Genomic DNA, 14,296 nt, shown 5'->3' on the forward strand with positions numbered 1-14,296 from the left:
CATAAAGACCACATAATTAACAAAGGCAACTACCCAGGTGTATCAGATCTATAGCCTCCAGCTTAATAACAATCATCAACATGAAGCAAAGAAGCATCAAGAAAAAGAGATACAAAGAATAATCTACTCAAATTCAACTACAGAAAGAACATGACCCATGGATCTTAGCCACTTTATTGGGAGAAACCAAAACCAAACCCACTGCCGTCAAGTTGATTCCGACTCATGGTGACCCCATGTGTTACATAGCACAGTAAAGCCTATGAAAGCCAGAACCTGTGTAAGGCAGAAATATGTCAGAGAGAGAAAACTCAAATATTTTCTACTAAAACGAGCAATAGAAAAGTGGTAAGACTGCACCCTTCCAGAGGCAGAAAACTTGCAAGACCCAGAAAAACAAGGCAGTCTCATCAAGTTCTGGCTCTCACAGGTTTCACTGTACTACTCCATAGACTTTTCTTAGCTGTAACCTTTACAGAAGCAGACTGCCAGGCCTTTCTTCCTTGGTGCCGCTGGGTGGGTTCGAATCACCAACTTTCGGGTTAGTAGTCGAGCACAAATGTTTGCACCACCCAGGGAGAGACCATTCCAAAATGTACAATTTCAGAAAGGTTGCAATATTAGCTAAAGACTTGAAATGAAGAAACAGAAAACCAATTTTTCTCTAAAGAAACAAAATCTCTTTTTTCTCAGGTTCTAACAAAATCCAGGAGCCCTGGTGGTACAGTGGTTATGACCTTGGCTGCTAACCTAAAGGTCAACAGTTTGAATCCACCAGCCACTCCTTGGAAACCCTATGGGGCAGTTTTACTCTATCCTACAGGGTTGCTATGAGTCGGAACCAACTTGATGGCAACAGGTTTTAAGGATATCCAAGACGGCCATCCAAAAGGATCTGGGACCTTCCCACTATCTGTGAACTCTTCCAAGTATTAAATAACTTAGAACAGGTTTATCCCAATTCTATTGGGAAGCACCATCATACCATGCCTAAACAGACCAACAGCACCACTACCATTACACAGCTGGCAATTTGGACCAGCAGCTTCTACCCTGCGTATTGCTGGGTTATTGTACCCAGTGGCAAGAAAAGCAGTGGTTCCTCTTGCCCTGCCAATTCCACTAAAAATGATGGATCTGGGGAAAGTAAAGCCAAAAAAAAAAAAAAGGCTGGAGAAAAGTGGATATGCACCTAATATTTATTCACCAATCGGGGTTCAGAAACTTGTGGGAATAAACTTTATAAATGAGCCTGGAATTGGTTCTTAAAAGATACCTCTAGGACTGTAAGTTGTGAATTCAAACTCTTTAGGTTCTATACACTGTCATTTTCAGGCTACCTAAAACTCTCACCATCCCCATCAAGCATCATATTCTGAATTCTTCCAGATCTACTTCTGGAGTCCATTACATACAGTTTTACCCACTTCACTTCAAACTATGCATAAAACAGTTTTTTTCCTGAAAACTTCAGCCTGTCACATCAAATTCACATAACCCTGTATCACAGATTCTCATCAGTCAATAGATCCACTTCAAACTCTCCACTAGAATATTAAAGACAGAAATCCCACTCTAAACTCAGCTCTACTTGTTTCAAATACAATTCCATAAGCTATGGCACAATGAGTATACTGGCAATCAGGGCCCATGTGTCCCCAAAACAGAACGTTTCCTTTGGACACAGTGCAACACTACCCAGTGATTTCACCTAAGCATTTCACATTTCATTCTACGTGAGTCCTGATGGGGAAGGAAGGTGATAGAGGTACAGCACCAACTTTTTACACAAGTACTTCCTGGTATCCTCAAGAGATAACAGGTGGGAGAAAGGCAAACACCACTACTATAAATCCTATTACTTGAAGAATTCTGCCACATTGTCAAAAACAAACCCATGTGACTATAACACCTCTTCCCCCCAAAGAAAAACCACTGACCCAACATTTCTTACCCTCTCTCTCTCTTCCTCCTGCCGTTTTATTCCTTCTCCTTTCCAGGGCTCCAGAACTTTCTGTAAACAAATTGTCTGGGTTACAGGGGCCAGTAAGGATGCAACCAAGAGAACCGTGGAGAACCTCAGGAAATCTTTTTGATTGTCAGCTGTCAGTCTGGAAGGCAGGCAGACCCCCAACCAACAATCCAAAGACAGATAGATGTAACAGACAAGTCTGGTGCCACCCCCTATGTGGATACAAGGGAAATAAATCCAATCCCAGAAACTAAGATGAACTCTTATCACCAGGGTATGGAATCCACTCCTGGGCTCAAACACTGGTTCCTCTTCAGTCCGGGGCCACAGGTAACCAGAGGTCAGAGAACATAAGAATTGGAAGAGGAGGAAGGTCCCTGCCCCTGAGGACTGGCTCAGAAGGCAAAGCTGAGGGTTGGGGGGTATGCACAAGCCCTTAGTTCAGGCACTGTGCCAGTTCAGGCCCAGCCACTTCCTCTGGCCTCCCCCCCACTTCTGCGAGGACTTCGCCCCCTGCCTACCCAAGGCCTTGGGCCAAAAAGTAGCTCCCTCAGCCTGCACAGTGGTCTATCTATTGGGGACCCCAGCTGTCCCCAAAAAACCTTCTCTCCCCAGAGACAGCCCCTGGGAACCTTCTCCTAATGTTGCCCCACACCCCTTCCTCAAAGTCCTTTCCTCGGGACGCCCCTCCTTTCCCTCCAGGGAGCTGAACTCTGCAACCCACCAGACAGACACCCGCCCCCTATACCCCCCCATTCCTCCCCATCGCCCGCTCCTCCACAACCACTTCCGGTTCCGGGACGGACACACATACAGTCACATCGTGGACCCCCCCCTTCTCCGCCCCCCCAAGGAAAATGGGAGGGGGAGGAGCAGGGAGCTTGGCGCGCGCCTACCGTAGCGGGTCGAGACTCACCCGGCGGCGACGGCTGCGGCAGCTCCAGAGCCAGAGTGCGGGAGGGGCGGCGTTTACTGGGAAAGGAGGGAGCCAAGTGGGGTAGGAGGACCAAGACGAGGCGAAGGGAGGAGGGAGAGCGCAAGGCGAGGCGCGAGTACGCACTTGAAGTGCGAGACAGATCCACACATTCACACGCACGGAAAGCGCGCGAGACACCCGCAGGGCGGGGGCGCGAGGCGCTGGGTGGCCCCCCTCCCTTCCTCCCTCCCCGTTCACTCACCCGGAAGTGGTGCTGCAGCTCGTGCTCCCGAGAACCCCAGTTCCTCCCGCCCCCCTCCTTCCCTCCCCCCTAAAGGCTTAGCGAAGAGCCGCTGCAGAGAGAAGGCGGGAGCCGGAAACGAAAAGTGGGGGAGAGAGGGAAATAGCAATGTCGTGGGGGGGGGGGCGATAATGGGAAGGGGGGGGTGCAAAGGCCGAGTCACTTCCGGCAGCGTCTAGAGCACGTCCGGTGCTGCTAGGGTTCCAGGATATTCAGGGCAAAAGTTACGACAGGTAGGGCGGAAGTGGCTTCTGCAGGGACGCAGTAGAACCCTCTGCGGATGTGACGGCAGAACGGAAGTGGAGACGGGTTCTGGTAAGGGCAGAAGCTGGACTTTTGTATGGTAGTCAAGGGCTTCCGGAAGGGATTTCTGGGGAAATGGAAGGGTGGAAACGCGACAGGTTCATGAATTATGCATCAAGGTTCGAGGGAAGGTATGGAATCTTAAAAGGCTAGGGTCCCGTCCTCCCCCCCAGCCCCCAGTAAAATAACCTGTTGTAGGAAGTTATTTTTTTTTATACCCCTCAAGAATGTCTCAGCTCTTTGCATATGCGGGAAAGGATGAGGATGTGTGACTAGGTTTCTGAAGGCCCTACTCAGGCCCAGAAAGTAATAACTTCTCCCAGACATCAAAATGTGACTCATTCTCCACCACACTCTGCTCTTTGCTTTGGTTCCTGTTGCTCTCTATCCCCATACCTTGCTTACTTTTACATACAACTGTCATTACTACGTACGATTATTTGTTTACTGTCAAGCTCTTTCCACAAGAATATAGGCTCCATGAGTGCAAGACTTTGAACTGTTCGCCACTGGATCCTCACAGCCTGACATTAGTAAGTGGTCAGCAAACATTTGTTGCATAAATGACCGAACTGCAGTTTCTTACGAACACTTTATATGAACTCTTTCAGGAAGCCATTCCCTCTTGCTCCAACCCGTAATGGTCTCTTTCTCGAATTTCCACAGCACTTATATAGTGTGTGCCTTTTATTGCGATGTTAACTGTGTCATATATGTGAGTCCACAGCAAGATTGTCAGCTCCTTCAGAGAAGAAACTGTGTCTTACACATGGTGTCCCTTATACTACTTTGCTGAGTATATGATAGATGCTGAATAAATATTATGTTGTTTGAGCAAATGAATGCTGCCACCAGCCTGTGCCCTGATCTGCCCAGAATCCTTCTGGGCTCAGTTCTGTTTTGGCTGAAGCAGAACTGGAATCCTTCCTATTAACAGTAGTAGTCTGTTGCTTAAGGAGCCCTGGTGGTGCAGATGGTTAAATTGCTTGGCTACTAACCTAAAGGTTGGTAGTTCGAACATACCCAGCGACTCCACTGGAGAAAGACTTGGCGATCTGCTTCAGTAAAGATTACAGCCAAGAAAACCCTACAGGTCAGTTCTCCCATCACAAGATGGCGCACAACAGCCCCTTGCTAGAGAGCAAAATAACCCTAACCAAAATCATAATGCCCATTTTACAGATAGTTAAAATAAGACTCTGAAGGTTTAAGTTACTTTTCCAAGGTTACAGCAAGGAAGTAGCAGAGACACCTAAAAATAAGCATTTAAGTTAAGCATTTAAACAGATACCTGTCAGAATCCACTCGAGGGCAATGGGTTTGGTTTTTTGGTTTACTTAAACAGATGATCTTTATCTTTGGTTTGTAGTTGTACTTTGTATTGTTTTTAAAGTGTCTACTCTTGGACTCAGCACACAGCCTGTTAACTGAGCAGCAGCAGTCGGCAGGAGATTAAGGGTCTTAAGGGCTCAGATGTGACCAAAGCCTAGTTGCTGCATGGGTTAGAGATTGCTGATTCTGAGAAACCTTGACTTTGGGGGCTGGAAGGGAAAAGCGGGAGCAAAATAGTGGTAATCACTATAAGTGCTGTTCTTTTTCTATTTACATTAACTGTTACTCCCTGGGCCTCAATGTCTCCATCTGTCAGCCCTGCTCCTGCCCTTATTATAAGAAGCAAATTTAAGTACTTTGAACTCCTTAGAGAAAAGCTTTAGAGATAAATGTGGGGCGTACGGGGAGGAGGGCTGTTAATTTTAGCCTGGGGTTCTCCAGCTGGCACGCTGTTTTTATCTTGAATCACTTCCACACCCTGAGCTCTGCCTGGGAGATCCCTCCTCCTGGGGACTTCCTCATCCCTGGCTTGGTCTGAGCCACAATGGTAAGCATTCCAGAAAAATTTGTAAGAGAAGTTTGACTGAGTCATTTGATGCACAGCCCAGGAGGCAGGGAAAGCATGGTGATGACATACGTGCCTGTGATGTGTGGCCTCCCAAGAACCTTCTGATTCCTAAGGGGGCAGTATGGCCATTGTTTATCCTCTTGGTCTGTCACTAAGCAGTGACTTCGCTTGACCACTGGAATCCTTCTGAGGACCTCCCAAGGCCCCATAGCTCCAAGAAAAGATAAAGTTTAGGATCCATTCCCCAGGGCCTTGACTTTCATCATTAGCATGATAATGTGATCTAGTTTGGGATCATTCCTTTAGGACAACTAGGAGACTAGGATGGCCTCCTTTCTCTGTCTTTCCCTGCCATCTGACCTCCTATGGGGAAGGAGTGCAGTTAGGGGGAGAGAACAGGTGAGGATTTTCCAATGTCTTGCTGGTGTATTTTAATTTATTTAAATTTAGAGAGACGGCAGTCTAATCAGACAGTAATTAATTCCTTGTTCATTAGGGGCCTTCATGTGTGCCTTTTGCATATGTATGAGCCGTGGGGTCACACTGTCTCTCTGACAGTTGTTGAAGTAGAGCCCAGTGTGCCTCAGTGTGCTCTTGAGGCACTTGAGCTCCTTCCCCAGCTGTGGCAGTGCCCCTCTTCCTAACCCCTACCCTCACCTGACAAGGACTAGATTCCTGTGGGGAAAGAAAGGAAAGGTTAATAAGTCTTCCTCTCCCATCCTCCTCAAATTCCTCCCTCCAGTTCTTCCTTGCCCCCACCGTATCCCATCAGCACCTTTGCCACACCCTCAGGTGCCGCCCAGATCTCTCCTTTTCACCAGGGCTGTGGCTGCCACTGCTGCTGGTTGGGATCTCTTCAGTCCCCACTGGGTTGATTCGAGCCCCTTTCAAAGCTTGTTTTCTCACACCTCTGCTTTTAGTTGGCACTCCTTGCCCCACTCTGCTTCTTTCCTCTGTAGCAGTCTGTCCCTTTCTTAGTGAGTCTGATGCCCTGCAAGCAGCGTCTGCTCCAGTCCTGAAAAATACACTCCCTCTTCCACACACTCACCACTGCATGATGCATGGACTCAGCCACACTTCCCCTGGTACACACTAAAGCTCCCAAATGCCTAAGACACACACCTACCAGCACAGACACATCCTTAATTCTAGCTTCAAAGATAAACATACGGAGGCATTTGCAGTCCGGGGCAGCCCATACAGCCCTCTTGCACACTATACTGTCTTCCATCCTCCCTGGGGCTACCCCACTTCCAGGGAACAAGTGGGGCACAGATTGGGGGTGGGGAATGGGACTTGGGTGGTTACCGTGGCAACAGAGCCTAGCAACAGCTGAGAGGCTGATGTGTGGGCTTTTGCAGGGCTTGTACAAGAGGCAAACCTAGAATTGGGAGCTCAGAGGTGACTGCTCCCAGCTGGGCAGCCTGTGTTCCCTCCCCCAGACGCACCCCTTGATTCCACCCCCATGACCCAGCAGTGTCTCCCTCTGTCTGAGAGGGCAGAGTAGAGAAAGCCAATGAAAGTTCACTGCAGGACCTCTAATGCTGCACAGCTTTTGGGGGGCACGTGCAGGTGGGGCAGGTTAAGGAGGAAGGCTGAAAATAACAAAGCAGGGCAGCCTCTTTCCTGTAGCTCCTTCTCATCTCTTTGCCATTGCTCCACCTTTCTCTTCTTTCATCCTTCACCTTCCATCTGTCTTACCAACTCTCCCTTCTCCCTCTTCTTGCTTGCTCCGTTTCCTGCCCTTCATAATTTTCCTTTTTCTTCTGTCTCCTTTCTCATGGTCTCTCTTGACCTTCACTGACAAGTAACTAGCAAGCTACTATTCCACTCTCTCTTGTAGCAGCTGCTCCTCCTCAGAGCTGCTCCTGTCAGTTTCTCCTTTTCCCTCCTTCCATCCATTCCCAAGTTAAAGCCCCTGATTCCCAGCTCAGAGTCGGAGCTGGCCAGGTCACATCAGGTTTGCAGGGCTGCGTGGTTCCCCACCTCATCCTTCTTTCCCTCCCTCCTGGCTGCCCATCCGCTCTCCTCTCTACATAAGTCATAAAGCAGAACCAGGGGACTCATTTGAGTATCTTGCAAAGGCTTTATTTGAAAATTTTGAAACTTATGTCCCACAGGAATTCAAGATTATCACCACAAGAAGAAAGATAATACAAAAATATATATCACAGCATAGGAGCCAGGTAAGAGGGGAAGAAGGAAGGAAGGTGGCGAGACAGTGAGAAGTAGGGTTGAACCTGAGGAGAGGGAAATGGGGAAGAAGACGGAGGGAGGGAGGAAGGGATGTGAGGGAGCCTGGGAAGGGGAGGGGTAAATTTGGAGGCAGAGCTCCCTATGGCCTTGAACCAGCTGGCTCCAGTCCCTGGAAGCCTAGGTGGAGTTAGGGAGGCCAGGGAGTGGAGGACTGGCTTAGCGGGCTCTGAACTCCAAAGAGTGTTGCACTCACAGACAGCCAGGACAGACAAGACACAAGAGACTTAGGAGGAAGGGCAAACAGGAGCCCCTTTCTCCTGTAGTGCAGCAGGTGGCTCCCCAAAACCCATCTCTCAGACAACAGAATTTATCAATGGGGGTAGGGGAGAAGTTTGGGGCCTCACTACCCCCAATCCCATGGGGGAGCCCACAGAGTAATGAGAGTCCCCTTGGAGTAGAGTGGCGGGGGGGGGGGACAATGAAACACATGACATGAAATGGGATGGGGCCATGATAGATGAGGGCTAAGAAGCCCCCAACGCACCTCCCATCATATGGGGCAGCATGCAGGGGCCACAGAAACTAGACCAATGGGTGTTCATGAGGGAGAATGTGAGCACAACACGCAATACTACAACACTGGGCTGGGAAATGCATGGAGAGCTAAGGTGTGTGTGAACCACGGACCACTGAGTGACTGCGCTGAGCATGGGATGAGGGAGAAGAGAAAGGGTGAAACAGGAGGGAGAATGTGAGAGATCAGCTGAGGGGAGAGGTGTAGACAGGGAGATGGTACAGAAGACTGGCCGTACATAGGCATGGCCTGTGAGGGTGGAGGTGAGTGTGCAAGGCTTCCATGTGAGTGTGCAAGGGTGGGAATGGGGGACCAGAAGCCACCAATATGTGATGCTCCCACCTACAGGAGGATGAGCAGGTAGATAGGATTGCCCGCGGGGCCAGGGAGCGTTCCACAGGTGGTATGCAAGGTCAGAGCCAGGAGCACCTGTGGCCCCTGCTCCCCACAGCTGCCTCACCCTCAGTGGGGTGGGGGCTATGACAGCCCCTTGGCCTCCTGCTTGGTGGCACCCCAGAATTGGGGGGGCATCACAGATTCACCAGGGGAATCCTGAGAGGAAGAGGGAAAGGGCACAGTCAGGGACCAAGGGATAGGTCAGAATTGAAGGGGAGGTCCAAGGCAAAGAAGGGGAATCGGGGTTAAGAGGACAGAGCTGGAGTTAAAGGGCAATATGAGAACAGGACACAGATCCAAAGAAAGTAGGGAAGGAGGCAGAGTCCCCCAGATAGGAGCTGGTCTAGCCCCCTGGGAGGGCCAAGGACCAGGCTGTGAAGGACAGCTAGGGGCTGTGGGAGGGCTAGGCCTGCCCTTTCCCCACCCACCCTGGGAGTACCCCACCACAGCTCAGGAGACCTAAGTTGCCTTCCCGCCCCTCCCTCCCATCCCCTTTCCCCTGCCCTCACCGGTTCAACTGGAAGGCTGGAGCCCCCTTGGGCTGGGGCATCCCAGGTCGGGGTCCCCCTCGGGTCTCCTCGTGGTCAGGGGTGGGGGTGGGCGAGTCCCCGAAGGCCCCCAGCACAGTGACTCCAGCTGGGGACAGGTCTGTCAGCGGCTGCTGGCTCTCTTCTTGCCTCAGGGAACCTTGCTGGCCTGAGGGCCTACGCCGTTTCTGGCTGCGGTCCCAGCTGGGGCACCAGAAGGAAAAAGGTTCTCTCACACACTGAGGTACCCCTTGGTCACCTACAGCCCTGGTCACCCCCAGCCTCCCCCAGGTACTCCCAACATCACCCAACATAGAAACCTGGCCTCCAACAGTTCCCTATACTAAATCTCCATAAAACCATTCCCCTACCCACAGGGGACTCGGGGGTCAGTGTTCCCAGAGCCATCCTCCAGACCTGAGCCTGATCCAGATTCACAGAATGAGTACCTTCTCCCCACAAACAACAGGGCTCCCAGAATCCACCTGCTTCCCCATGTACAGCCAGAAGAGCTATTTCCCTCCTAGGCAGGTGCCTGGCAGGTTTAGTTCTAGTTCAAAGTCAGCTAATGACCTGGAGAGCTGAGTCTAATGATTCTCTCAGTAAAGTGTGAAGGACTGAGTGATCCATTATTAAATGTGTGGACAGAAAGCACTAGATTTTCTCCCTCCTCTCCAGGCAGCCCTAAGACTGGGTCAGTATTCTCTGGGAGGAAGTGGGGACAAGGGATTCCTATCAAAGCCCCCAACCCAAAACCCACTACCATCAAGTCAGTTCTGACTCCTAGTGACCCTATGGGACAGAGTGGAACTGCCCCATAAGGTCCCCAAGGTTGCAGTCTTTAGGAAAGCAGACTGCTGTATCTCCCCTGCAGAGTTGCTGGTGGGTTCCAACAGCTGACCTTTTAGTTAGCAGCCAAGTGCTTAACCATTGCACCACCAGGGCTCCTTCCACAGCCCCTCGTGTACATAAATAATTCCCCATCTCTTCCATTATTCTTCTATTTCCCTTGGGAAGGAATCGGCCTTGATTTCTCACTGCTTTCCCCTTCTAAGTCCTTACTACCTTTTTCCAAGGTCTTACCTTAATCCATAATTTCCTACCCCACTACCCCCAGCAAAGTTGCTGCCCTTAACTTCCTCCCTCCTTCCAGCGCAGACAATCAAATATTCAGTCTGCCAGCTTCTCTGCAGCTTACCAGAACTTGAAGATGATGCCCGTGGCCACGAGAACAATGATGATGGAGATGGTGATTGTGACATAGAGCTGGGGGTCCACACCTAGATGAGTGGGGAGAAAGTTTTAGGGAGGCCTGACGTGGTAGGAGCCAGAAGAGGGTGAGAAGTTTCAGAAAGCATGAGGAATCCTGTCATTTGACTCCACACTGCCGAACTCTGCTTTTCTGGAGCTACCCATTTCATTCTTACAATCAGCTTTCCACTGAGTATGCTGTTCTTTTCCTCCTAAATCCTTTTCTTCAACTTTCCCAAACATACTTCACCAAATCTTATGTATACCTGTGATGAGGAGGAGGCTCCAAGATCGGAGAGAACCTGTCTCTGCATAGACTCTACAGAGTGGAGATGTCCATCTCTGTCCTGGCCCCACCCCAAACCACTTGGCCTGTCCCTCCACCATCCCTCCCTGGGCTGAGACTTCACCCTGGCGTGGTGTTCCTCTGCCTACAATACTCCCACTCTTCTCAAGGTCCAACTCAAATGTCAGTTCCTTGAAGGCTTCCTGATCCCCAGGCAGAGGTAATCGCTCCCTTTTCTCTTTTCCTAAAGACATGCTGTACGTGCCTTTATGACAGCATTAACCACATCGATTCATTCCGAGTGCTTACATATCTCTCCTCCAGTGAAACTTAAGGGCTCAGATGGCATCTTCTTCATCTCTGCATCCTGTGGCCAGCATAGTGCCTGGTACATTTGTTGAGGGAGCTACCAGACAATGTTTCTATTTCTGCCCCTTAGATTCTTCAGCCAGCCTTCCACCCCTCATATCCCTACCAGCCTCTCCCACTCACCTTCCCCACGGCCCCCAAACAGGAATGGCCGCAGGGTAGCAGGCGCTTCTCCAAGGATAAGCCCATCTCCATCACCCGGTATGGAGTCTGAGTTGGGGTGAGGGGTAGCCAGCCCATGAGGGGCTGCAAAACCATAGTCCAGGGGCAGAAATCCAGGATTGGCAGAGTTGGGGTCCCCCCCATCCTCTCGAGACACTGTCGGGCCCCACACGATAGCCCAAGGGTACTGAGAAGAGGGCGGCCCCTCCTCGAAGCCTGATGGGGTGGCAGGGGGCGCAGTGCCTGGCAGAACTTGCCGGCGTGATCTTGGGACCCGAGGGGATCGGCTTGGTGGGGGTGCCCGCTCCCACACACATACGTGGCGTGGGGCCGAGGGGCCTCCCCGGGCACATGGGGGGCGGGCTGGGGCTGGTGGGGTTCGAGGGGAGGAGGAGGAGCCCTGAGCAGGCAGCAAGAGGGGCAGCAACAGCAGTGGCCAGAGAGGGAGGAGGTGGGACAGCAGCAGTGCAGGCCTGCAAGAAGGGAGAGAAAGTGAGTGAGACACAGGCCCACCGTGGGCCTGGGTGTCGGGAGGACAGGCTCATACCAGAGGTCTGGGCTGCCAGGGTTTTCCCTCCAGGTTTCTATGCAAAAGCAGGTGGGCCTTGGGCAGATTGTGGCCTTGTTTCCTATCTCCCTAGGGTCTAGCCCTCAGGATGAAAGACCCTGGGTGCCCCAGGAAGGAAAGGGCCAAGAGCGAAGGGAAAGTGGTCTTCAAGCCCCCCTTTGCTGTGCCAAACTTACCACATCCTGGATTCCATGTCTGGGGTCTTCCTCAGCTGTCACCCAGATTTTTGACCTTTACTGGGGGGGAAAAGGACAGTCACACCCAAACCCTGCCCTGTGTTCATCCCCTAGCTCATTCATCCACCAAATCTACCCCCACATTCCCTCCCAGACTGCCCAGCCACCAGCTGTGCTGCTACCACCCAGGATCCACTGCTTCTTAGCATCCTTTTGGGGAATAAACTCCCAGAGTGGTTCCCTGTCCAGCCCCCAGCTCCTATGTGCAACTTCCCAGGTCCCTGTTACCACCTCATCCCAGGGTCTATTCTCCCTTCTCCAGCTTCATTCTCACTTCCTCTGCCTGAAGCTCCAAGCTTTTCTTAGATCTTAATTTAGAGTCAAGAACCTTGTGATTCTTTGAGCACCTACCGCTAGGGAAGGAGCCTGAGGGTGGGGGGAGGGAAAGGGAAGTCAATCTGTATGTGTGTTTGTGTGTGAGAGAGAGAGAGATGGGGGCAGCCTGCCCATCGCACTTTTAGTCCAAGGCATTTCTCTAGTGATTGGCCCCAGGAGCCTACATCTTCCACGAGAAGGGGAGGAGGAGATGGAGGGATGAGAGAAAAACTACAGAATATTTAATCATCCAAATGCATAGATGCCCTCTGAAGGAAGATGGAGTTGGGAAGAGGCCACCCCCACAAATGTAGCTCTCCTGGGCAAAGCGTCCTGGGACAATTGGGACCATTGGTTTTGAAAGAGAAAGGGCATATTCTCAGAGCTGAGGGTGGACCCAGGGGGGCCAGGATCCCCAGAGTGAATGAAGCTGTGACAGCCAATGTTATCTGGATTCTGGGTCATAAAATCTGCACAGTGAGTACTCAGAATCACAGGGACATAAGATGAAAATGGCTAGGAAGATTGAAATGGGGTAGTGGGCAGTAGGAAGAGATGTGAAGGGGGTCAAGGGCTGGGAGAGAGAAGGCTGGTTAAGGGTGAGAAGGGAGGAGAAATGTGAAGAGGAAGAGGTGGTAAAGTAGAGGGTGAGAAGTCAGTCCTGAAGGAGAGCAGACTGGAAAACTGAGGAGAAGAGAAGGGGTTCCGGAAGAACGGAAGAGTGGAGGCTGCTGAAGGGAGAAAAGGATAAGAGAAAAGGTCAGGGAGGGGAAATTAAGAGGGTGAAGAGGTCACAGAGCAGAGGAAGAAGGGGAGAAGGGGCAGGAGGAGAAGGAAAGAAGGGTCCAGGCCAGCAGGAGAAGTGGAGAGAGTGGCAGGGGAAGGGAGAGTAGGGGGCAGCGAAGACCAAGGATGGGGAGAAAGAAAACGGGAAAGGAGAAAGAGTTGAGAAAAAATGAGCGGAGGAAGGGACTGGGGGACAGAAAATAGGAATAACAAAGATGGAGGAGTTGGAAATTGTTTCTTCACATTTAAAGGGATATGGAGATGTGGCAAGAGGGGGCTTAGAGGGACGATGGGAGGGAGGGAGGAAGAGTCTGAAGCTAGAGGGAGAAGGAGTGTTAGAGCAAACCAGTGAAGCGGAGAAGGGCTCACGCGGATCCGTGGACAGCTGACTCCAGGACTCACTTGCCCTTCCGCCTTGTGCATCCCCTCCACCAACGTCACCTCCTACCTGGACCCCGCATCCCTCTTAGCCACCCCCTCCAGGAAGCCCGCAGTCCCCAGGTTCGCGCGCTACCCCCCTCATCTCCTCGATCCTTACGGACCTGTTGTGCGCAGGAGACGAAACTAGGGGGGTGGGGCGGGAGCCTCAGACTGGGAGAATTGGGCCCCATTCCCAGCGCGGCCCCCACCCCAAGCCTCCCGCAGGCCCGCGCTCCCCAGATAGGGCTGGAAAGCGCGAGAGGGGGGTGGGGGTGGGGGTGCAGGACGAAGAACTGGAGGTCGGCAAAGGGACTCCAAGGGAGGGAGCGCAAAGAGCCGAAAGGGGGCGGAAGGCAGGAAGATGCACGGAGCCGCTGGCTGAACCGAAGGAGGGATGGAGGCAGCCGCGGGAACGGTGACCGTTGTACCAGGGAAGACAGGATGGAATCGGACCGGCGGAAGGATAGAGACCAAGGCGGGGAAGGAACGCTGGGGGCTGGAGGCTGGAGCCTGGACGAGGGTGCGCGCCCGGAGGGGCGGGAGGCGAAGGACGCGGAGTCGGGAAGGGTAGGGCCGGGATCCCACGGTTGGGGATGTGGGGGTCCCTCGCACTCACCTGCTTGCCTGGCGCGGCGGCGCGGCGACTGCGGGCGCTCAGAGGTGCGCGGGGCTGGGGGATCGAGGGAGCGTGGGCGGTACGGGGCATGGTCGGGGGGTCTGGCCCGTAGCGGGGCGCTGGAGCGGGTGGGAGGCGGGCGCCTGGGGCGCGGGGCGGCGGCGGCAGGAGATGCTCGGCTCGGCTCGGCTCGGCTCTGACT

The 14,296-nt window shown here is 52.2% G+C and overlaps 1 protein-coding gene and 1 long non-coding RNA gene across 2 annotated transcripts; both read right to left on the reverse strand.

The window, feature by feature from the left end:
* Nucleotides 1-1,702: 1,702 nt before the first annotated feature.
* Nucleotides 1,703-3,249, reverse strand: LOC111822609 (uncharacterized). The gene is made up of 3 exons (XR_002825737.1): nt 3,151-3,249; nt 2,889-2,944; nt 1,703-2,014 (listed from the first exon to the last, which is right to left on the reverse strand). It is a non-coding gene; the product is annotated as an uncharacterized LOC111822609 (long non-coding RNA).
* Nucleotides 3,250-8,507: 5,258 nt separating this feature from the next.
* On the reverse strand, nt 8,508-11,957 carry PIANP (PILR alpha associated neural protein). Its single transcript, XM_004387219.1, has 5 exons — nt 11,898-11,957; nt 11,115-11,626; nt 10,284-10,365; nt 9,068-9,289; nt 8,508-8,714 (listed from the first exon to the last, which is right to left on the reverse strand). Exons 1-5 carry the CDS (start codon nt 11,912-11,914, stop codon nt 8,693-8,695), a joined length of 855 nt encoding a protein of 284 aa, XP_004387276.1. The 5' UTR covers nt 11,915-11,957; the 3' UTR covers nt 8,508-8,692.
* Nucleotides 11,958-14,296: the final 2,339 nt, after the last annotated feature.

The sequence above is a fragment of the Trichechus manatus genome, unplaced genomic scaffold (assembly GCF_000243295.1).
Source record: "Trichechus manatus latirostris isolate Lorelei unplaced genomic scaffold, TriManLat1.0 scaffold00182, whole genome shotgun sequence".
Taxonomy (NCBI): domain Eukaryota; kingdom Metazoa; phylum Chordata; class Mammalia; order Sirenia; family Trichechidae; genus Trichechus; species Trichechus manatus.

Excerpts from the sequence above, each read along its gene's own strand:
- PIANP (XM_004387219.1), bottom strand. Across the intron at positions 10,366-11,114 it reads GTTTGGGGGCCGTGGGGAAG|GTGTGGACCCCCAGCTCTAT; the intron begins GTGAGTGGGAGA and ends CCACTCATCTAG. Across the intron at positions 8,715-9,067 it reads CCAGCCTTCCAGTTGAACCG|GATTCCCCTGGTGAATCTGT; the intron begins GTGAGGGCAGGG and ends TCTTCCTCTCAG.